At 43.3% G+C, this 23,305-nt stretch overlaps 2 protein-coding genes and 1 long non-coding RNA gene across 13 annotated transcripts in view; 2 read left to right on the top strand and 1 right to left on the bottom strand.

Moving 5' to 3' along the window:
* GABRA5 (gamma-aminobutyric acid type A receptor subunit alpha5) overlaps positions 1–9,254 on the top strand; it is a 56,142-nt gene extending 46,888 nt beyond the window's left edge. For all 7 annotated transcript variants that reach the window (XM_040057370.1, XM_040057371.1, XM_040057372.1 and 4 more), the window contains 3 exons: positions 5,181–5,333; positions 6,584–6,795; positions 7,719–9,254. In XM_040057370.1, coding sequence (XP_039913304.1) covers positions 5,181–5,333; positions 6,584–6,795; positions 7,719–8,021 — 668 coding nt within the window. In that variant the 3' untranslated portion in view covers positions 8,022–9,254. The remainder of the gene's footprint in view (positions 1–5,180; positions 5,334–6,583; positions 6,796–7,718) is intronic.
* A 4,208-nt stretch (positions 9,255–13,462) lies between these two features.
* Positions 13,463–16,079, bottom strand: LOC120749700 (uncharacterized). The gene is made up of 3 exons (XR_005699750.2): positions 15,940–16,079; positions 15,706–15,841; positions 13,463–14,013 (listed from the first exon to the last, which is right to left on the bottom strand). It is a non-coding gene; the product is annotated as an uncharacterized LOC120749700 (long non-coding RNA).
* Positions 15,614–23,305, top strand: part of LOC120749699 (gamma-aminobutyric acid receptor subunit gamma-3-like) — a 101,430-nt gene continuing 93,738 nt past the window's right edge. For all 5 annotated transcript variants that reach the window (XM_040057384.1, XM_040057381.1, XM_040057383.2 and 2 more), the window contains exons 1-2: positions 15,614–16,021; positions 19,243–19,391. In XM_040057384.1, the coding sequence (XP_039913318.1) occupies positions 15,969–16,021; positions 19,243–19,391 (202 nt within the window). In that variant the 5' untranslated portion in view covers positions 15,614–15,968. The remainder of the gene's footprint in view (positions 16,022–19,242; positions 19,392–23,305) is intronic.

Here is a 23,305-nt window from a genome sequence, read left to right as displayed (position 1 = left end):
GTGGCAGCATTAGGGAGGCAAAGAAGCTTTAATCCCAGGCTGGACATCCACGTGAGCCATGCCCCCCTGCTTCTTAAGGCTCCCACGCAAGGGCAGCCCTGGGTGTGCATTGGTGGGGGGGGAACCCGGGGGGGTCGAGGCCGGGACAAGGGATCACGTGCACTCAGTAGGATGGGGGCTTAACCAGGTTACACAATGCACTCGACTGGAGAGCATTAGTGGCATCCAGCGAAGGGAGGGGGAAGAGGTGGAAGTGAAATAGCCTGCCATTAAGAAAAGGGGGATTTCCACTGCTGGTGGTTGCAAGGGGCTTGGGCTGGGGAAAGGGACAGCCTGTAGCAACATGCCTGGGAGCAATTCCTGCAGGCAAAGCCCAACAGAGTCTGCTTGTGATATACTGTGTCCCTGATGAAAAATGATGGGCAGAGTTGCAGAGGACAAAATACAAAGTAGAGATTAAATTAGGAACCTTTCACTTTCTGTAGGAAATTTAGGAGACACGAAAACAAGTACATGTGCACTTGCGCACATAGTTGGACTGAAACATAAAGATGCATTAAACTTTGTGCTCCAACTGGTGAATAAAGAGGGGACATCTGAGCTTGCCACTTGTGCTCCAGAAAGGACACAAAGTGAGGGAAGGCTTGCCTTGAGCAGTGCTAAATTTAACTGCCATCTCCTCCTGTAGACATCCACCCCCTCCCTTGCCCACTTCAGGAGACACAAAGCTGTTACTAAAGCAAAGATTCATAAAGTCAACAGAAACATATAACCAGAGTGGTCACTTTTGCAGAGACAGAATGAGTACACTATCTCCCATTAAAGAGTAAAGACACTTTTTTCCTTACCAGTTCACCATCATAGCCGCGTTGTTTTCTGCAATGAATGGCAGCTCCCCTCTCGCTTTCATTGTTGCCAAGAAAAAGATCCAAAGGATGTAGTGGAGCATCTCCTACAACCTCGTCCTGCTCCTCAGAGCAAGAAAACCATCCAGCCCAGGCAGTGAGTGCTCCAGTGTGTCAGCTCCAGGCCACTTCCAGTTTGCTGCTTTGCCGGTGAAAATCTCCTTGTACTCCTCAGCCCAAGGAAACACTACAGACAAATCCCAAAGTTTCCGCACAGTAAACACCTCCCTCACGTATTTAAGATTTGTGCTAATAAATGCTGTATTTCCAACGTCAAGATTTTATATTAATGTCCTGGGTTACATCTGGGCTGGCTGGATTCTGATTGCAGGGTGGATCACAAAGAGCAGGACACAGATTGTAACCGGGGATTAGCAAAATACAAAAATCCGATTTTGCACAGGGAAAGCATCAGTCAACGATGGATTTTCTGGACTTCATCAAGCTCGTAGGAGGCCAGTAATCAGCATTACTTACGAATGGCCATCAAAGGCATTTCTTCCTTCTATTGAATTGTTGAACGTGAAAAGGAAAACCAAATAGCTGTTGCATAATCCAAGTGCTTGGATGTTTTGTGGCTTTTATGACACACAAGTCAAACTACACAGCCCTTGCAGTTGCACAGACAAAATGTTTGTTTATCTCGTCGGTCATTTATGCCTCTCTTCCTAACAGACCTTTTTTAAAAGGGAAGTGCCAGACCTGTACTGGTTCCTTGGGATTCTGCTGATTTGTAGGCAAGTTGCTGTTTGGCTGCCTTGTCAGAGAAAAACAAAACCCTGGCATTCCTAATTCTCCAACCAATCTTGAAATTTGGAACATTTTAGCCATGGCACAGAAAACAGCTCTGTCATATGCTACCTGTTTGTTTCTTTTGGCTGTTTGGTTTTTTGTTTTGTTTTTTGAGGGGTTTTTGTGCTAACATCCCCAAATGTTATTCACCTGAAAGAAAGACATTTGACTACTCACACTGTTTTCAACAGACCCAACATCTGTTATGTCCTGGTGGTAAAAGTGCTGAAAACAATCAGATATGGGATTTGAGTCCAAGTGGATCTTGCTGCTTTCTACAAATGGTTGCCCAATTATGTTTCCCATACCCAGAATCTCTCATAGCTAACTTAGGATCTGCAGTGGCACAAAACAAAACATAAACCCACTCTTTTGTATGCTGCCAGCTGGAGCCTGAGCTTTGTAATATCCAAAGCCGAACTAATAAAAGAGCCATGCAGCTCTTCATTTTGAACCAAACAATTCAGATGTTTTTCTTGAGATGGATATTTCCCTAGTATTGCTATAAAAGGGAACATGCATTTTTTATGGGCCAAAATATTCTGGATGTCAGCGTAGTCAGGGAGGTGTCTAATGTACCTAATGTCAGCATCTTGCCAGAACAGCCATTGATAGGACCTCAGTCCAGTTATATCCAGTAAATAAACAAGCCTGGAGGCTGGTCTGGCCTCCCTAAAGTACTCAATTGAATCTCTGCAAAATGGCAATGGAATAATGTGTGTAAGATCCTGAAAAATCTGTAAGCATGATCTCCAGAACACTATCAACTAGATACCAAAAAAAACCAAAACCAAAAAACACTGTAGCAGCTTTTAAAGCATAAAAAAATCCTTAAGAGCAGCAGCACAGTAGCACAGCTCCGTGAAGAAGTGCAGCTGTTTCTGCTCTAGGGCTTTTCATTAGTACTAGAAATGTTTTTGTTTACTCACAATAATTTGTTTTCTGCAGTGATGAGTGGACCCCATCAGGAACAGGATTCTCTTTTAAGTGCTGCATAAAGCTATAAAAAAAAATTAGCTCTTGATCGAGAAAGCTTATGGTCTAAGGATAAACAGTGGCCTTACAGAAGTAAAAGGAAGCTTTGCTGCTCCAACAGAGCCAGTATCTTGTTCTATAAACAAAAGGCCAACTCAGACAGCTTTTAGCTTTACTTTAAGCAGCAGTCCCAGGGCATTAAAAACGAAGCTGTGGGGTTTTCTTAAGCCCTAAGTCTACTGGAGGAAGTATTCCTGGTATAGACATTTTTGAAAGGGACAGCATGGGAAATCAAAGAATATATCAGGTGGGAGAAGAGCTAGTACAAAATCAAGGTGCTGTGATTATTTCAGTGGAGACAAGAGTTTTGATAGGTTAAAGAAAATGGTAAGGTAAAAATCATCTGTGGAGGGACATCACAATATAGGCACTCATTTTCTGTGTTTTAAAAATGAAAAAGAGAGGCTCCTGTTGCTCTTCTGAAGCTGTGTACATTTTTTTTTTATTCCAGCTCTGAGAGCATACTGTCAAAATCGATAATGCACACTGTCACTCTGTACTGAGCAGGGAAACTGTGACTCAAACACATCCCAGTGCAGCAGCAACTGAGAAATAGTCTCTCTCCCTGAGATTACAGGCAGGCAGACCCTGCTGCAAATACTCCTTAATAAAGAGCAAGTGAGGCTCCTCCTGAGACCACTGCATGTTCAGCCTCCCTGGTTCAAAATTACACTAAATGGAAGGGAATTAGGCTTTTCTTCACAGGGGTTTTCTCCCCAGTTTCACAGCATTCTGTGTCCCTTTTTAAATCACTCTTCAAGGAACTGTTTTACCAGAAAATCAGACTCCAGAGAAGACAAAAAGATGGAGGCAGGATGTCAGTTAAGGTATTTCTGTGTTATTTCACTTTCTCTCTAAAATCGTCAGCATGAACATGGTCTGTAAACTTGATGTAGAATAGCAGAGCTCCTGTAGCATAGTGTATGAGTACAGCTATACCTGCAAAAACCATGTCACTGTAAACCTGTTCTCTGCTAATTAGCCATATTGTCAGTTGGAAGTAATCTGCCAAATCTAATAGCTTAGTAATGCTGGCGACAGCTCAACTCAGGCTATCCACTCAAGGCAGAATCAGTCTGTTGGATATTTTCCTTTTGTGGATGTTCTGTAGGGACTAACAGTCAAATCTTGCAAGAGATTATAGCTATAGTTGTTCTTGAAGGACAATATATATTTCAAAACAGGCATTACTCTGATTCATCAGTACCCAACTGAATGATGCATGCTTTTAAATTACTTTGATATCAGTGAAGAACTGTTAGGACTTGAAGGGATGGATTGCTTTTTATTCTTACATTATGTTTTTATTGTTATTATTCCTAGGCAAATAGTAGCATGCTTTTAGCTAGCAAGATTTTGGATTTGGGGAGCAGTTACTGTCACGAATAACCTTCAGTAACAACTACATGGTTTTCCAGAAATAGTCTGAAAGAACCAGGGAGCAGTTACCACCAGGAATAGTCCTCAGTAACAACTATATGGTTTTCCAGGAACAATCTGAAAGAACTGGTTAAGGTTTGATTTTTTTTTTCTGAAACATTAGGGAAGGTGACAGCTGGTCTGTCGATTTTTGAGTGCATTTATTTAGTCTTTTATTGAAATTCAGAGGAGCCGATAAATGGCATATTAAGGCAATGCTGTGAGTTTGGCATATGAAAAAGAAACAGAATTTAGCACTGCTGTGGCAGCTTTTAGGGAGCTCTGCAGGCAGGCAGTACAATATTCACTGCACAGCTGAACAAGAGAGGACACAATATGTATCCATAAACAGATAATCTTTTGAAGGGCTAAAGTGTACCAAATTCTAGGAACACTGCATGCATTAGAGGAGCTTTTTTTTTCCTGGGCCAGCAGCCTGAAGGGTTTGGATACTCAGATTAATAAGACATCCCAGAATCCATATGAAAAGTGGCAGTTCTCGCAGAAGATGATGGGAACGCTAGTCCCTAAAATGAGGTGCAGAAGGAGTGTCTGGACCCATTTTCATTCTTGAAAACTGATGGCTTGGCCCAGCAGTTTCCCTAATGAGGTTGAATCCTGCTGCTAAATCAGGTTTCTAAGAGTTGAGGGCCTTGATTGTTACTATGCTACAAGAGTTTGTAAGACTGAGTCAAAACCAAACAGTGTTGAGTCAGTGCCAGCAAGCCAGATTTTTAAGGCTGTGAACATCACAAAATTCCAGGTGCATGGGAGGACTGCAGCTTTTCAGTGTAATAGGAATAGCAGTCATTGTCTTCTGCTCTGGAGAATGAATGTGAAGACTGAGGATCTAGCAGCACCTCCGTCTCAAGTCTTGGTTTTCCACAGTGCAGAAATTCATCCAATTTTTCATGAAATTAAGAATGGCTGAGTTGTGTCCTCAAATGGGGGGTTGGGGCTTGCCTCATTCAGTCTCTAAATCAATAAGCTTTCCTTATTTTACTCAAATGGACATTTTTCTTCTTCTAGGTGAATATACTATCATGACAGCCCATTTTCATCTGAAAAGAAAAATTGGTTATTTTGTCATCCAAACGTACCTTCCTTGCATTATGACTGTGATCTTATCGCAAGTGTCGTTTTGGCTAAACAGAGAATCTGTCCCCGCTAGAACTGTCTTTGGTGAGTATCCCACTTTCTCCTAGAACACAGATAGGATCTTTATGGCTTGTGGAAGTGGTTTGCTGTGACAAAACTACAGTTCACTAGTGTTTATTTCTGCTTGAGGTGTTTTCTCATTCTCTTCCATTTTAAACTCAAAATCAATTAAAAAGCTCTATCTGGGCTGTTTTTGTAAAGGTATGACAGGAATTGGTCAATCAATCAAGTAAAAATTAAGGACAGAAGAATCAGATTAGTGTGATTTGTGTAGGTTTTTTTCCACTTGCGTGGATACTGGATGGTTTAGAAAAAAAAGACATACGGATTATCATATTTAATGTATACCCTAACTAAGGATTTGAAACAGATATTACTTCAAGACTTTTTGCTTATCTTTGTCGTAGGATGTTCGTCTGGGAAAACCATTTAGAGGTTAATTAGTGACAATTATCTCTATTACCATCAAACAAATTAATATGACTTTGCACTTAAAAAAAGTATATTTACTGAAGAAATTGTTATGGAAAAAACCTTTGGTGTGTCATTAAATTACTTGGTTTACCCTTAAAAGATTGCAGAATATAAGCACTTTCTCAAGTGAAGATGGCTGAAATACAAGATTTTTACTAGATGAAAAACAAGGGGAGTGGGAACAGTTTATTAAGTAAAACTTTGTTCAGCTATTTTAAAGGAGTCACTTTTCTATACCAGCCTCCTGAAGTCAGTTGGAAGCTTTGTTCAAAAATTAGTTCAGGAAGTTTTATGGAGAGAATACAGGTAGTAGCATCACTTTGCTGACTGATTCTAGGTTTACAAAGCTGTAACTGAGAGTTGAGTTTTTTTGCTCTTGGGAAAATCTTCCTGCAGATGAAAGCAGTGGCTGTTTTGTCATTTTCTATCATATGGGAAAGGAGGAGCTACAGTCAAGAAAACCAGTAACAGTCAACAATTTTAAACATGCAATCTCTGTATAAGAAAATAAAATAAGTAATCCCACTTCGTTCTGACAGTTATAAACCCTGGGCTTGAGTTACCCTAAAAATCCTTATTTAAATATGCTGCAACTAGAATTAACCAGAACTCCACAGAGCAAAACATCTGAGGCTGAAGGCTTTCATTTTTTCCTATTCTTTCAAGACGTGATATGCAAACACTGATTGACTTCATGTGGCCTTTGTAGGTATCCTGCTGAATTGGGACCTGCTCATAACTCATTCGGGATCCCATAAGGGTTAGCAAACTGGTCTCTGACTCTTATTTTTTCTTTGCAGGAGTAACAACAGTCCTCACCATGACCACCTTAAGTATCAGTGCCCGTAATTCTTTGCCAAAAGTGGCCTATGCTACTGCAATGGACTGGTTTATAGCTGTTTGCTACGCCTTTGTATTTTCGGCATTGATTGAATTTGCAACAGTCAACTATTTCACAAAGAGGAGTTGGGCATGGGATGGCAAAAAAGCCCAGGAAGCTGCAAAAATCAAGGTGCTCAACTTACATTTTTTAAATACCTAAAATAAAAAGCAGGTATTCAGTATAGTTTAAATAACTGAATGGTCAATTTTTAGCTTCTTTGTGAAAAAGGTATTTAATTACCTCATGTCATACATGTACCTTCTTGTGAAGGAAAATGTGCAAGGAAATACGGTGCCTTCCCTTCACAGAGATAAACTACCAGTCTCTATCATCTGTATGAAGAGGACTGTTTACAGAAGCACATTGGGCATTGAGTACACAGGACATGGGATTTCAGTCATCAGACTGATAATAGCGGACATACACCATGAGATATATCTCTGCAGAGCACTCTCTGTATGCTCTCCTAAATAAATAACAGAGCTTACATTGAGCTCCATGGGTCGGGGTCCCACCACAGTAAAAAAAGGAGCCAAAGACTGGTTCTGTGAAAACACAAACATTTTGAGTTTCATGCTGAAATGTAACTTTTGGGATAGGACAGACTCTAAGTAAATCATCTCCTAGAGAGCTCCTGCCCACAGGCATCCCGAAAGAGCCTTACAAAGAGGCCAGGCTGGCAGGGGCAATGAACCCTTCCCCATACTCCTTGCAGCAGCTGGGGAAATGAGGTTCACATCTTGTCAGATGCCCGTGGGGCAGCACCCTCTTCTGGTGCTGCCCCATCTCGCTGACAAGAGAAGCTGCTAATGCACATGCCAGGTGAGATGTGGGTCTGGCCAGTGAGTCTCAGCTTTCTTTTCAGGGAAAGTTGCACTTGAGTAAGGGCTGCAAAATCAAGGCAGAAACATCTGTTTGATAGGTGAAGTCAGAGTAGCCAACGAGCATTAATGGGCATTCTTTATTATGGTGCTCAGCTTTTTAGGTCAGTATCTTGAGGATGTTTCCACTTTCTGTTCTTGTGGTATAACATTCTTTTCTTTACACTGCAGAAAAAAGAGCGCAACTTACTGGGAAATAAACCAACTAATACCTACAGCACTGGGAAAATGACTCCTGCACCAAACATGCCAAAGGACTCAGCCCCAGCTGTCATCTCAAACACTACATCTGCTCCAGTGAAGCCTGCAGAAGAGAAGCCTGCTGAAAGTAAAAAGACTTACAACAGCATCAGTAAGATTGACAAAATGTCTCGGATCATTTTTCCAGTGCTGTTTGGAACTTTTAACTTAGTTTACTGGGCCACATATTTGAATAGGGAGCCTGTTATTAAAGGTGCCAATTCTCCAAAATAAACTGAAGTACCCTGGAGCCACGTGTGAGCCATACTTACAAAGCAGATGCTACCAAGGAAAATTTGCGATCCAGATGACTTTCTACATTTGGGCAATATTCTTCAGGAAGTTTTTTGCATGTTTAATAATATGTACAAATAATATTGCCTTGATTGTTTCTACATGTAACCTCAGATGTTTTGGAGACGATTATATAACTTACAGCAACGGATCTTTATAAAAGATCAGAAGACATTGAACATGGCTTCTTTGCTGCTGAGTATCTTGCATTGATAGTTTACAAATAAAATAAGTTATATTTTTTAACTGTTCAAGTGTACTACATATCGTGGGTTTTATACTTCAGATGTACAGTCATACAAATATGGGCTTAACCTATATTTTACGGAAGAACTCCACTATTGTCATCTGATAAGTTACTGAGTAACGCCAGTTGTAAATGTGCCAAATTATTAAGTGCAGGGCTATGTTTGAGCACCTTTACTAGCTACAGGTAGTGCATTACTCCACAGACAAAACTGCTCAGCCCAATTTTCATTGGAAGTTTAATACAATGCAGTGAATCCTAATGGGACTATGAAGATTTTCACTGCTTGAGACTCTAGTTTGCAGTGAAATAACATAGACACCAGGATGCTACTTATGTAAATAAAGATGATGGAATCTTGCCCTTAAATGAAAAGATGAAGTTTGTTTGGATTTTGCATTCCAAGGAATTCTCTCTAATGATTCTCAGTATTTATTCCAAAAATTAAGAATTACATTGCATGAAATTAACATAGATTAGGAACACACTTGTGCAAATAAAACTTCTAACAACAGCACTAGTCATTTTTATCAGGGTAAAGTAAATTATGTTTGGACATTTTTCCAAGAAGAAGACTGTGATATATTAGCAGAGATTAGCAGAAAAGAATTACAGTAATTCTGCAATAATTATTACTTGTTTCCCACTGCAAAAACCAATCAGCCAACTCTAGGAAGTGTGATCAGAAAAAAAGATGTGCTTCTTGACAGCAAGGTGTTTCAGTGACAATATTGACAGAAAGGTCTTTGTACTGTCCATCTGAAACTTTTCTATAAAACGCCTTGCTGCTGACAATGTGTTTTGCTTTCACAATGAATGAGAAAATGCCGTCTGAGTTTTCAGCTCTTTCCTCCTTGGCATCCTTTAATTGTTCCAGAAGCTTTTGTAATTAAATCTTAATGTTTAAATAAAAAATGCATTCAACATGTGATTGCAAATTGTCATTCTTATACTGGTTATCCTTTTAGAAAGACCAAAGAGCACACCACAGAAGCTGAAGAATTAAAGGGAAAGCACACATGCACACATTTGATCACATGTGCACACGTGACATATCTTCCCTGTTGCCCAGAAAGGGGATTGCCTTGAGTGAACACAGTGAATCAAGCTGTTGCAGAATTAGGTACTATCTTGCTATGGAGCAACAATCCCATGATCTTTTGGGGACAGAATGGAGAATTCATACTTCACTTTGAGATGAGGGTATGGTCTGGGGCTGGGACACTTTTGTGTCTTCTCTTCAACACTTTCATTCCTAAAAAATGTCAAGAAAAAAATCTCATACATCTATTGTTTCTTGAAGCTTTTAGTTTGATGCTGTGGAATGAGAAAAACATAAATTCTTGAGGGCAGTAGAGAAGCCATGGGACTGAGTAAGTGACTGGATGCAGATAAACAGGAGCAAGGGAGGGGGCACACCCATCTATTCAGTGCTAGCCTGAGCTGAGGTGAGGATGTGGATCTCTGTTTTCATGTAGCCTGCCTGTGTGTCTTTGAGCAGCCATACACCTCCTTGTTCATCATCCCTTTGGGGGGTCACTTTGGCCCTGCAGGGATCAAAAACCATGAAAAATTGCAGGGCTTATTGGAAGGCAAAACTTTATAAAAGTACCTCGGCTATTTCTTCAGGTGGGAAACTAGAAGAATTACATTACTCAGAAGACTGAGTTTTGTGAATGAGAAACTCAGAGCCATCTTTCACTAACATCTTCTCTAGGCCAGTTCTGGAGTCTGCTCCTGAGAGTTTCTGTACTTTATTTGCTTACACCCAAGTCTGACTCTTACTCTTGCTGTATTACAGCATTATTTCCTGTTCTCCTTTGCAGGACTCAGTGGAAGAATGTCTAAATCTGATCTATTTTACTTACACGGAAAATCATCTTCAACAAATATGGATCTACTTGCAGCATGTGTTTGTGCATGAGCACTAGTGTTCCATAGCTTGAAAGATACTTCAATAAGCCAATACACTCCAGGCTGGAGTACTTAAATGCTATTGCCTTGCATTATATACTACCTCACAATTTAAATCTCTCCAAAGTCAGGGGAACTGTTTGTGTGGAAGATCACTACTCACTGAGATGTTATCTGAACAGTGGGAGATGGGAGCATTTCCCAGGTCCTGGCTCAACCAAAACACTTTGGCCTTGTCCAGGCTGGGGTGGTGTCTGGATGTGTGCCAACCTGTTATCCTCTGGAAGTAACTTGGGCCTTCAGGAATGGAATGAGCTGTGTCACTGTCCCCGGCATGGGTGAACTAGGACCCCACAGGACACAGTTACTTCATAGCTTAATCATGGCCAAAGGGGGGTAATAAATAGAAATTGCTTCTCATTGATTATTTCATGTATGCATTAATTAAAAAGAAGAGTTGAGGAATGAATTACGATTCAGCACTGTAGGGGAAGTGTGTGCAGGCTGCTGCCAAATTTCCTTCCTTGCACCCATTAAGAATGAAAGAACAAGTCAAATGCAATGGAAGAAATTATTAATTTCTTGTATTTGAGCTGAACCATCTTACTTCAGGGATGAATTTAAGCAACAACGTATTTTCTAAAGCTGAACACTCTTCTGTTAACTTGAGCTGTGTTCTGCTTTTTTTCTAAATTGAATGTGCCCTCTGTGGAATTACTGAACATATTTATACAAAACTGAAAAAGTAATGATTTTATAAAATAATCTCTATTTTCAAAAATTCTTGCTCAACATCTAAGTTAAACTTTGAAGAAAAATGAATGAAACTGCTTTCTCCTCATTTTATGTAGAGAAGATGAATGTAGCACTTGCAGATTTTTTAAATTTAGAGATAAAGTTATTTGTAATAAGGATGTATTTCCCCTAATACCCTTGCTTCTCAGATTGGAATTGACACTGAAATGATAACGTTGCTTGAATCCTTTCAAACCTTTTATGTTTTTATGTCACTACAAACATTTAAGTATGGTCATTGGATGGTGACTCTCAGATGACACCCTCACTTTACCAATTTTGCATCTTCCACTATATTGTTATAGACATTTGTTCAATTATGAGAAGATAGAAAGATTAGAAGTTAGATTTTATGAAGCCCAAAGGACTTCTGAAGGATCTTCCAAAGATTTCCCCTAATTTAGACTCAAGTACAAGTGTCCCATTCTGTAATGCATTATTTCCTTTTCAGTGCCATCCTCAAAAGCAATTATCACTTCTCACAGTCATAATGTTTTAAAGTTGCTGCTTAAATTAATCCCTGGTTAAAAGCAGAGTAAAAAGGAAGAATATTGATTGAAGATACCAACTAATTTCAGTTAGATGAATTTGCAGAGTTTTTGGGAAATCCTGATAGATTGCAGTGGACTGGACCAACAATGATAGGCTGGATTTGCAGGTAGGAAAATTACTACACATAGGGCAACCCCCTGCTATAACTTAACACATGTATGCTAAATGTTGGAATCAGCCACCCAAGGCAGTTTTGGCCTCAGTGATTCTGGGCTCAGTTCTTCATTCGCTGGTGGTTTTGATGTTCTCAGGACAACTGCTCGGGGTGGTCTGGCCCCAGAGGAGCAGACCTGCCTGCCCTGGAGGCCCATGCTTCTGCCAAAAGTCTATGCAAAGCTGCTGAAAACCTGCAGCATGGAGCTGATCATCAGGAGAGATTCTCCCTATCCTGCTCATGAGCCAGAGAGCTGAAGCACAGAACTGAGAGCACAGAGATAGTGTTGGGACCTCTGAGGTTCAACTTCCTACCGAAAGGCTCCAGCAGGAGCAACAGAGACCTTTAGTCAGAATAAAGTGGCTCAAGCCTTTTAGAAATCTCTAGCAGGCCTTCAGCTGGACAACTCCAGGAGCTGTAGGAGACAGGTTTCAGGTTCTTCCTTCTTTGTCTTAGAGCAGCCCCAGTTCCCTTTCTGTGCTTCTCATGGTATATTTCACTGGGGTGCCAGGAAAACCACTAGTAAGGCTCTCCTTCAACACTGAATCTCAGAAAAGTTCAGGTGCCCACATTGTCCAGTGCTTGAGATGGGGCTCCCAGTTCTAGCAAGTGAGGAATTTGATCCATGAGCTCCATTCCTTCCTCAGCATTTCCCCCCTTATTTATGCTATCTCCCTGCACAGCTACCTTCAGAGACTCATGCCTCCCCACTGCACAAGACATATCACAGAAGTATCCCTCAGGTTAAAAAGATAGTCACCTTCTGTGAGAAAACAATGAAAGGTAAGTTAAAATGTGGATGCATTTTGTTGTGTTGGAGAATATTACTGAGAATATAAACATTTTACTATCATTATGTGGCATGATAAAATGTTCTTTTTGTTAAAACCTGTGCTGGATAATCATGACCCATACCTGAATATATATTTAGAAAGGCTCAGCAAAGGCAGAGAGTGTGCTTAAAAGTAAAAGCATGTGAGTATGAACAGGAGGAGCAGAAATAACCGAGGCATGAGGTGTAATGAAGAGTGGTGCTCTAAGTATCCCTTTGGTATTAACATGTAGCTCACCGAGGACAGCAAAACCTTAAACATCACCTTCTCTTTTTTTCTTACGGCCTGAGGAGAAGGAATCAAAAATCAGCGAACCATATAGCTCCGATCGAGCCTTGGGGATTTCTGACACTCTGCAGGGAAAGCGGGGACACTGTGAGGGTCTTTCTCGAGGTCCGAGTGACTCGATGGCCACAGAAAGCTCCGGTCGCGGTGCACGGTCGCGGCGCAGGAGTAGCCGAGTTCTCCGCCGCCGGCCGGAGGCAGCGCGGGCGGGGGACCCTGCGCGATCCCCGGCGCTTCCCGCGGCCGCCGCCAGAGGATCCCATCACCGCGGCGGGATGCGCTGAGGGCGGGATGGAGCTGGCGGGCGGGGAAGAGGCGGAGCGGCGCCCGACGGAGCCGCCGCGGCGGGGAAGCCGACCCCGGCTCCCTCCTCTGCCGCCCGGGGGTCCCCGCGGAGCAGGGTCGCCGAGAGCGGGGATGCGGAGCTGGACCTGCCCTCGCTATTTCTCTTCGTAAATCGCCGCCGGGGTCCTCTCCTCCGGGTCTTTCTGCCACCAACTATCTGGCTCACTCGTGCCGCCCAGCCGGAGGCAGCAGAGGCAGGGCAGCCCCCCCACCCCCGCCGCCCCCTCCCGCTGGCGGCAAAGCGAGATCCCCCGGCCCGGGCCGCCGCAGCCTTCTCCCATGCTGCGGCACCGCCCCCGTGTTCGCGCTGCTGGGCTCCCCGGCGGAGGTGCCGGGCGGAGCTTTCATTTATTCCGATTGAGTGTGTGTGTGAATACACACTTTTTTCTCTATGGCTAACGCAGGGGAAACCCCTCCTTGCATGACGGGCGCTTCCCGTCCTTGCTTTCCTAACGCGCGGGCGCTGCGAGCCGGGACGTGGGAACCGCGACCTGGGTGGGAGCCCTAAATGACGTTTGCATAAGCAGCACCCTTCAGGGAGCCTTCAAGTGCCTGCGGAGCGTGGCCGTGCGCGGTGCCGGAGCCCCGTGCCGCCAGGATCCACCGGGAGCTTCTCGCGCCGCTGAGAGGCAGCGGCTCCCCTGCTCGCCCCGGCTCCTCACAGCCCCGGTGTTCCCGCAAACTTCACGTCTCGACCGTCGGCTTAGCAATTCCTGGTGAAATCCGGGCAACCCCCGAGCATTCGCCGTCCGTTCCCTTCTTCATTTTCTCAGGGCAGCGGGCGGCCCGGCTTCCTCCCGCATTTCTCTGCTGGCGGCAGAAAACAGCGCAAGCCTTGTAACAAATGATTATTAGCAATTCACAGTAACTGCAATTAACCAAAGTAAACACGAAAGAACTGCTGTATAATCTAGTAAAGAGGCGTTTAGGTTGGAAATAAAAAGCCCAACAAACCCCGACAGGTTGAAAGAAAACCCATAAAGTGAATAACTGAGAGTTAATTGCCTGACTCACGACAGATTTTCCTTAAACTGGGTCGTTCCTTCAAGAATTAACTTCGGGAACAGAACTCCAGCTCTTCTAGGCATCATGTAGGAGTTATTCTAAAAGCAAGATTGCATTTTCCAGCAGATTTTTTTTTTTTTTTTTAATTAAACAATTTAAAACGACTCCCCCAGAACATGGAAGTTATGTCTAAGGGAGAAGGAAACAAATTTACACTCCCGAGATTTCTGATCACAGGAAAGCAGTGACTCGCTGTACCTCTGGCAGAGTTTTCTGTTTTCAAATTACAATTACGTAAGTGAAATTCTGTCACTTCCCACTCTGAAAACAAAGGGGAATATTCCAATTATCCTGATACCCATAGCAAAGCTCCACACACCTGAAGAGAACTGGTATCGCTAAAAATCACTTCTGTGCTGTTCCTATTGGGGTAGAAAAACAAAAGTTGTCCAATCCCAAACTATTTTTGCCCTGAATACACTTGACTGTTGTCTCATTTCCAAATCTCACGGCAGAAAAACCTAATTTCCTCCAAAGTTTACAATATACACCTAAGTCCATGTAACCTGGTCTACAGGATCGTGTAGACCTCTTCTTTTCCCCGTGTATACATTTTTCTGGCATACCTTGTGCATATAAATGTATATCCATGCATTCGTACAGTGCATGCGAACTTCTTCATATCTATCTAGGTACAGAGGCATGCAGAAACACACTGCCTTGTGTTTGTCTATCTGTCCGTGCAAGAGCCGCACCGATTACATGGATCTGCGCCTGTGTGTGCATCGGGGTGCCCGACGCCGCTCCGATCACCCCGAGACCAGCACCCGACCCCTCTCCTCCCTCCGTCTGAAGAGAGCACCTCCAGCCCCGGGCGGTGGGGGGGGGGCTTTTGGCAAGTGATTGTGGGGTTTGGGCGTGAGGGCATCCCGGAAAACAGCAGGGGGATGCTTCCACCGGCCGCCCTGTCTGCAGCATCGGACCGGTGATGTCGGGGAGAAGTCCCGGCTGCCGGTGGACTGCGGCTGCCCGGTTTGCCGCTCCCCCTTTCTCGTGTGCGTGTGTGTGCGCCCGCCGGGGCGGGGGCAGGGTTCACCTCCCGGCTCCTCCAGTTGCCGGCGAGGCGGGAACCTGTTGGGCAGGGAGCGGGGCCGAGGTGCTCTCCGATGCGGGGCGGTCCCCGGCAGCGCTCTGGTGCCGCGCTGCGGGGCTGGCTGCGGGCAGGCGCTCCGCGGGGGGGCACGGTGCGCCCCTTCCCCCCGCCACAGCCCGCCCCCCTCCCGGCCCGGCCCGGCCCGGCCCGCCCCGCGGCACCTGCGGCCCGGCGGGGCCCGGGCTGCTGGGCGCTGTGCACCGCCCGGGGGCACGGCCAGCCCAGCCCGGGCAGCGGGAGAGGCCGCGCCGCTGCACCCGGCAACTGGCTGCCGGCGAAGGGGACGCGCCGCAGCTCCGTGCCCGCTGAACACCTGTCAGCCCGCGGAGACTGATTTATACCTGGCCTTGGCAGCCTCTCCGCTGGGGATTTCCCTCTCGTTCCACTTCTTCTACTGCTTTTTTTTCCTTTTCCCTCTCATCGTCCCCTCCTTTCTCGGAGCGTTGTGGAAGAGAGTGTTTTCTTCAGGATATTAAGCTGAGAATACAAAGGAGGAGAGGCTCAGACCTTTACCTCACTGCCTCATTCTCCCTTCCGTGTGAGCACCCTGCAACGTTTCCTTCGTCCTGCCTCACCTCTCACCTGGCCAGCGCTTGTCCGGACCATGTCCGCTAAGCTCCTGCCGGTTTTCTTCCTCCTCTCAGTGTTCCACGCTTGGTAAGTCTGCGCTCCCCTCGCTTCCCTCCAGCCCCTCTCCTCTCTGCGCTGGGGCGGGAGGGCTGAAGTCCCATTTGCCGGAGTTTGCACAATATTCAGCACCCAGGAAGAACAGCGGGCTCTCCCCACCTTCTTCCGCGCCGTGCCGGGGCTCTATTCCAGAGCAGGGCTTACCCTGCTGCCATCCCGGGACACGCCTGGCTCCGCGGTGCGCCCTGGCCGGTGGCACCGCTGCCCTCCCTTCCTCCCTTCCTCCCTTCCTCCCTTCCTCCCTTCCTCCCTTCCTCCCTTCCTCCCTTCCTCCCTTCCTCCCTTCCTCCCTTCCTCCCTTCCTCCCTTCCTCCCTTCCCGGCCCCGCGTGAAGCCGGAGGTCGCCCGCGTGGGCTCTGTCCTGAGCCGGCCCGGCAGAAAGTTTCCCCCTCGGGCGGCTGCCGGCTGGAGCTGCCCGGGTTCCCCTCGCGGCCCCGGCTTCCCCCAGCGCCATCCCGGGGATCCGCGGGCAGGGCCGGCGTGAGGAGGGAGAAGAGGAGTCGCGGGACGCGGGATGCCCTGGTCTCCTCCTCAGGGCTGGGAAGGGTCTCCCCGGTGGGGGTCCGGTATCCACTGTAATGGGCCAGAGGGGCACAGCCGGCACCGTCAGCCCCGACCTTTTACACTTCGGTCCTTTTGGTTGTCCGGGGCTGTTGTTACACCCTCACAGTACAGCCCAGGCGAAGGGGTCAGCTCAGCTCCTCACTGTAGGAAACGCCACAAACCAGGCTACAGGCATGCTCAGAGGCCTTCCCCTCTCCTCCCTGGCAGCCTGCCCCACACCCGAGTGATGTCTATCTCCTAAATCCCCACAAGAACCAGAGGATGCTTCATGCCAGCCTCAACAGCAAGTGTGGGACACACCTATTGCAGGAAATAAACCCTTTTCCTGACAATGTCTCTGAGCTCTCTAGACTTGTCCCTTGCAGTTTATGCACAGTCTCTTCTTTGTCTCCTTACAGAACCAAAACTGACAAAGAGTTGGGGGAAGGCATGTAGCCTTTCTTCCTTCCCAGTTTGACACTGGCTTGCAATCACCCTATACTTATTTCTCTGGATCACAGGAATATGATAGGAATTGGCAGTCACCAGTAGGGTTACAAAAGCAAAATGCAACCTCAAGTGCCTTGAGGGAGCTTAACAATGTAGAGGCAAGCAATGGAAGAGAAATGATAACTTCTTAAGGAGGAAAGCAAAAAAGCTCAAAAAATATGGGTCTAGTGTATTAGTCTGACCCACTGTGAAACCTCTCCCACCTCCAATCTTAATCTAGAAGAGAGGTAGGGATTTAAATGGTTTGAAGGTACTTCCTAGGAAAGAAGCTGCTAGCGTAAGGGGACCTAAAAGGCCCCCAGAGCTTAGCTAGACTCTTGTTAGTGACTTGTTTTAAAGCAGCATCTCCCTGAAATGGGAATCATGATACTGCCTGAACTCAATTCTCATTTCCAGGTGCAATCTGAATGCCTGTGGTAAAGTTATGGTGGCTGCAGCAGAAAAAGATGTATGATTTATCCTTCTTTGCTATCAGTGATTCAACCGCTGCAGAGTTTCAGCTCAGAAATATCAGTCATGTATGTTCGGAGATGATGCCTCCTCTGACAATGGTTCTGTAACAGTAGCATTAAAACACAGGGCTTGTCATGAATCTGATGAAAAAAAACCTTCCAAAATCCTCTTGACTTTTTAAAATACTCATTGGGTGAATTATAAAAAGAAAAAAAAATAAAGTTTTTAGAAAATACAGCCTAAAACCAGAAAAGTAGTGGCTGTCTATTCAAAATTTCATCTTAAGTTTTCTCTGCTTTTGCAACTCAGTTATATGAGCTCTCTGTAGAAAATCCTCAGGGTCTAGGTTTAAAAATTATTTTTATATAGAAATTGTGCCTAGGGCAATTGCAAATTTTGAGGTCGTGCTAAGTGATTCATGGTTAATCCTTAGGAGCGTATTGGCTGTAGAGCAGTTTCAGTTTAAAGTTTCATTAAATTCTCAAATAATGATCTTCGAGCATTGTGAGGGTTGATGATGCTCTGTGATGAAATTTTTATATTTGTATCAGGGTTTTTTTATGTTTACAGAGTGTTTATCAAGTCTTCTGGACAACTGGAGTATTTTAAAAGACACTGGTGTCATTATAGAGAAAAGGAGAGGGAGAGAAAGAAAGTTGCACTCATGTGTAGCACATCTCATGGACAAACAAGGCTGGTGCCTCTCCTTCTCCACTGCTTCGCACCTCACGTAATTATTGACGTTAATGTAAAAATGTTGTAAAATTATATCATATCTCCTGGGCAATTGCAGGTTGAAACAAGACATGATTCCTTCCATAGTTTCTACCACTGAGGTTATCTTTTCTTCTAATAACTTCATCTCAGTCTGTCATAGATTTTCTCCAGTGAGAGGCATCAAACAGGTTTGGTTTCTAAGATACCAAAAGATGCATCTTAAAATCAGCATTTTGAAGTCCGTGCCCAAAAAGCTGCACAAATGAAATTAGTCTTGTGTGAAAATAGCTCTAGCTGTGATTTCTGGCCAAACTAGTTTCACCACATTTGCATTATTATACCCTTAAAATAAACACAATCCACCTATAAAGGAATAAAGTTGCAACTCTTGGTGTAGTACTGTTTTTAAAAAAAGTTATTAAAGCTGCAGGGAAATTCAGATTAATTTATGCAAGGCATTTGTGTGCTTGTGATAATCCATCTCAAATTCAAGGAATGAGCTCAATTCTAAGCCTTGTAATACATTAAACTCTGAAATTCAAGCACTGAGAATATAATAATTTATTAATAGGATAAAATTATCAGGAAGCATTAACAGATCTGAATTTTTAATACTCTTATTAGCCTTTGTGCAAGAGATGAATCAGTTGTCTTGATGTATTAATAAAGTAATACTGCAGATGTTCGCTCTTTGTAAAAGTATATCGTAAACTAGTCAGAATATGTTCATTAAAATACAGGATATAAAATACTACCCTGATAGCTGTATTAATTATCTCCTAGAGTATAACTTTTTGAAGACACTTCCAGAAGACAGCTTCTAAACCACTGTCAATCATGACCTATCCACAGATACTCAATTATTGTTAATGGGAAAATGCTTTTGTACCTGTTGCATCCTGCTGCAGCCTGTTGCATCCGATTTTAGTTATGTAAAATAATATCTATTTGTTTCATTTGTTTTGCAGTTCTAGAAAGGTTGAAGAGGATGAATATGAAGATGGAACAACTAACCAAAAATGGGTTTTAGCTCCAAAAACACAAGACACAGATGTGACTCTCATACTAAACAAATTGTTGAGAGAGTATGACAAAAAGCTGCGGCCAGATATTGGAAGTAAGTACTTCTTTCTGCACAAGTGAGGATAAGCTTCTCCGGGTGCAAAGAAGATGTTAATATATTCTGGAAGTGTGCACAAATATCTGGGGAAATGTAGATTAAGGGGGTTTTTTTGGCTGAAGTTAATTTCCAAGTCAGTATTTTAAAAATGCTAACTCTCACAAGGGAATCTGGAGGTAGCTTAGGGTCCTAAAATCTGTTTGGTTTGTACAGACTTTTTGTAAGTATATGGAAGGGCTAGTTCTTAAGTATTCAGGAGGTCTTTGGCAGAGGGAGGAACATACAGACCTCTTTTGTCATCCAGTCCACACTGAAAATCTCACACTCTGAGAAGCAAACAAAACCTCAGCATATTAAAAAAGTAGGACTCAGCAAAAGAATGTGAATCTATTCTCTTCAAAATATGATCCTGAAAGTTATGTTCCTTAATGCCGAGAAGAAGGCATTCTGGGATTTACCTGTGTATAGGGCAATTCCAGGGTTGATCTTCCACAAACCAGCAGACATCTCCAAAAGAAATCTTATTGAATCAAAGCGTCTTGTGGTAGGCACTACTACATATAAGAATAAAATTTAAATAAGAGCCAGTAGGTACCTGCATATAACCATCTTGAGCTATTTTATTGTTTTAATTTGTATAGTGAAGTTTCAAACCAGTTGTGGGGTTTGGGGATTTTTTTGTTTGGGTGGTGGTGTTTGTTTTTTTGTGTGTTTTTGTTTGTTTGTTTGTTTGTTTTGTTTTGGGGGTTTTTTGGGTTTTTTTGTTTGTTTGTTTTTGTGGGTTTTTTTGTTTGTTTTTGTTTTGCTTTTGTTTGTTTGTTTGTTTGTTTTTGTGGGCTTGTTTTGTTTTGTTTTGGTTATGGTTTTTGTGCTCCACCTATTGTAGTTATGCCATTTTTTTCCTGGTTTTCATCCCTAGAGCATAATGGCTGTAGCACAACTGCTATTCAGTTTGTTCACAGCAAGTTTGCGTGACAGAAATCAGAGAGAAATTGTCATATCTACTGCACCTTGCATGTGCTTCAGAACAGACTGAGAATGGGGAATACTCAAAACAGTCACCTAATATAATTTGCTATTCCTAAATATTTGCATGGATTAGAGGGAGAATTCCTACCGCTGATTAGAAGTGAGATTATTGTTTGCTAATGGCACATGTATTGATACATTTTCTGGATGATCTCTTTGGATCAGTTTAGAGGGAAGTAAGAACCATGCATTCATCATGATAATTATTAGTGTCTCATAGCTACACAATAATGCAACTGTTGCAGGAAAAAAAAAAAAGAAAAAAAAAGAAAAAAAAAAGACTATCCTGTGGTATGAAAGAAAGGGTCTGTTTGGTTCTTTTTTGTAGCTATTACTTTGATTTTCCATAGCATTTACAAAGATCATATTTGATAGGTGTGTCTGTTTTTGTCATAAAGTGACATTTATCTCTCTCTACTTAGTTTGTCATGCTGGATTTAGCTATCTTTAATATCTGATGGAGAGGTGCTTTAATGCACTTTCCCACACATATCAACATCTGGAAGATGGTCTCAGACAAATTTTTTGATTTATTTTGTATACTGTATCCTCAGATCACTGACTTAAGGCAGAGTAAGTTACATTATGCTTATGTGGGGTGAAGTAATCACTCAAAATCCCCATGTCAGTTGCCATAAAATCAGTAGAGGTCAGATATATCTTACAGCACTGGGAAGTCATTGTTACCAAAATAATTCCTTTTGTCTCTCCATATTTTGTGAATCCTCTTTTAGAGAAAGGAGTCAAATTACCCTGCTCCTCATGTATCAAACAGATTTTACAGTTCTCAGCTACATCTATTTCTACCAAGCATCTTGGTCCTAGGCCATTTTTTGTCTTTGATAGCAATCTGGCTGTTTCAGAACCTGAGCTGGGTGTTGTTCAAATGCTACAGAAGTTAGTTTATCACTGCTTCCTCCCCTGGTGCCTCTTTGCACCTCTTCTACCTTTGATGCAGATAAATAACATTGCCCTTTTGAAGTTGCAGAGCTGTCACATTTGGCAAGGAGAAGACAAGGGGAATGCTAGAGAATCAGGCATTACAGATAACTTCCCTGAATTGCTGGCTGGTGCCTTACACACAAGCACATCTTCCTTTCCATCTGGGAGCCAGTTATCCTCCAAACAGGGTGGTTGACATGTCCTGGCAACAGGATTGCCTTGCTGTCCTGAAGGTCTCAGTATCAATACAAATACTTTAAAGCATAATAAATACCAGCTAGAGCACAAGGAAAAAAGGTAGTGTACCAGGTAACATAGAACATACAATAAGAAAATGCATGTTTTGGAAATTAGTGGAAGCATGGGGTGGACCAGTAGAAGAAGCGAGAAGTAATTCTCAGAATCAAGCAGAAGTTCAGCCAATACTGAGGGTTAAATCCAGGATTAATATACAGTCAACTACTACATAAGGCCTTTACATTAGCACGGTACTGCTGGGTACTGCAGGGACACTCACCATTTCATGTCACACTGCTCTTCACTCTTTTTTTCAATCCTTTATTGCAAATCCACTATTTCTAACAGTGTGTAGCTTTAGCTATGGTCCTGAGAAAATTATCTTCGTTCTGAATGCAGTAAGAAAGGCCAAGGAAACATTCTGCACTTTCTAAGGTTAGGATTTGCCAGTTTCAGATCACTTGGGAAGACACTTCTGCAACCAAAAACCATGGAGAGAAGGAGAAGACTGTGGCAAATAAAATGTATCAAAGTGCATGCTGGCACAGGCAGTGACTTCTCCGTGGTTTTTCATCCTTCTCAGGGCAAATAATATTTTGGCTAGCTCAGGTGTATGAGGCCTACCTGGTACAGGCATATTCTGAGTGCCCTTTTGCCATATTATGGGCATTGATGTTGTCAGCAATCACATCTCCTCCAGGCCAGCAGTACAGCCGTCAGTGAGTGAACTGTGAACATTTAGCAACCCTCTTTCCTCCTCTATCACCCATGCACATCTAAACCACTGTAAAGAGTGTGTAGGTCATTGCTTGGATTTAAGATTAGGACTTTTTTTTCCCCTATTCCTGATCTATACTTGGCCTCAGCTTCCATGTAAATGACTACAGCTCAGATCATAGACACAATCTACACTCAGCACTTCAGGCATCACCTGCAAGGTTCCAAGCCAGGATTTTTAAGAAGTGTATTGAACAGCCTAAATATTAGGCAAAACAATTAACCTGTGAAGGCTGTTGGAAAAGTGATACCTTAACAGGACCTGTCTCACTAAAAGGGGCCTTTGATCTTTGGGAACAAAGCGGTGTTCTACCAGCAGGGGAATGCCTGACTGCATCCCCTGTGGCCACACACTTGGCAGAGTTCTTGTCTCCATGAATATCATGGCTTTTGGGGGTTTTTATTTTATTGGTGGCATCTGGAAAGTTTCCATTATATCGCAAAAAATACATGCCTTTTTGAGTTGAAAACAAAAAAGGAAAAAGAAAGCACTTCATACTGAACAACTAATAACAGTGTACTGATTAGATCAAAATGAAAAGTGTTTTATGATGTAAAACATCTTTTCACCTATTTTTTTACCAGCTAAAATTATAGATCTGAGATAGTTAGGTCTCTTGTGTGGTATGAAAGGCACCAATCCTAGAAAAAAATGAAACCGATTCAGAAATATGAAGGTCTCTACATCTCTTTCATAGGCAGGAATTCTGTGTTTTGTTTCAAAGTGCTTTGAAGTGGAGACCTGTTCAATGTATGCATAATTTTCTACATGCAGTAAGACCTGCTGCCCTGCAAGTATGCTTTTTTTCCTCTCATGTCGATTTAGATCCTGAAATTTAGTGGGATCAGGTTCTGGCCCTGAAATTTTTCTTCCTCTTTATTAATAAAATGAAAACAGAAATATTAGGCAAACCAACAAGACACAG

The sequence above is a fragment of the Hirundo rustica genome, chromosome 2 (genome assembly GCF_015227805.2).
Source record: "Hirundo rustica isolate bHirRus1 chromosome 2, bHirRus1.pri.v3, whole genome shotgun sequence".
Lineage (NCBI taxonomy): Eukaryota > Metazoa > Chordata > Aves > Passeriformes > Hirundinidae > Hirundo > Hirundo rustica.
Note: the sequence above shows the minus strand (reverse complement) of the source record. Positions and strands in the feature narration are given on the sequence as shown.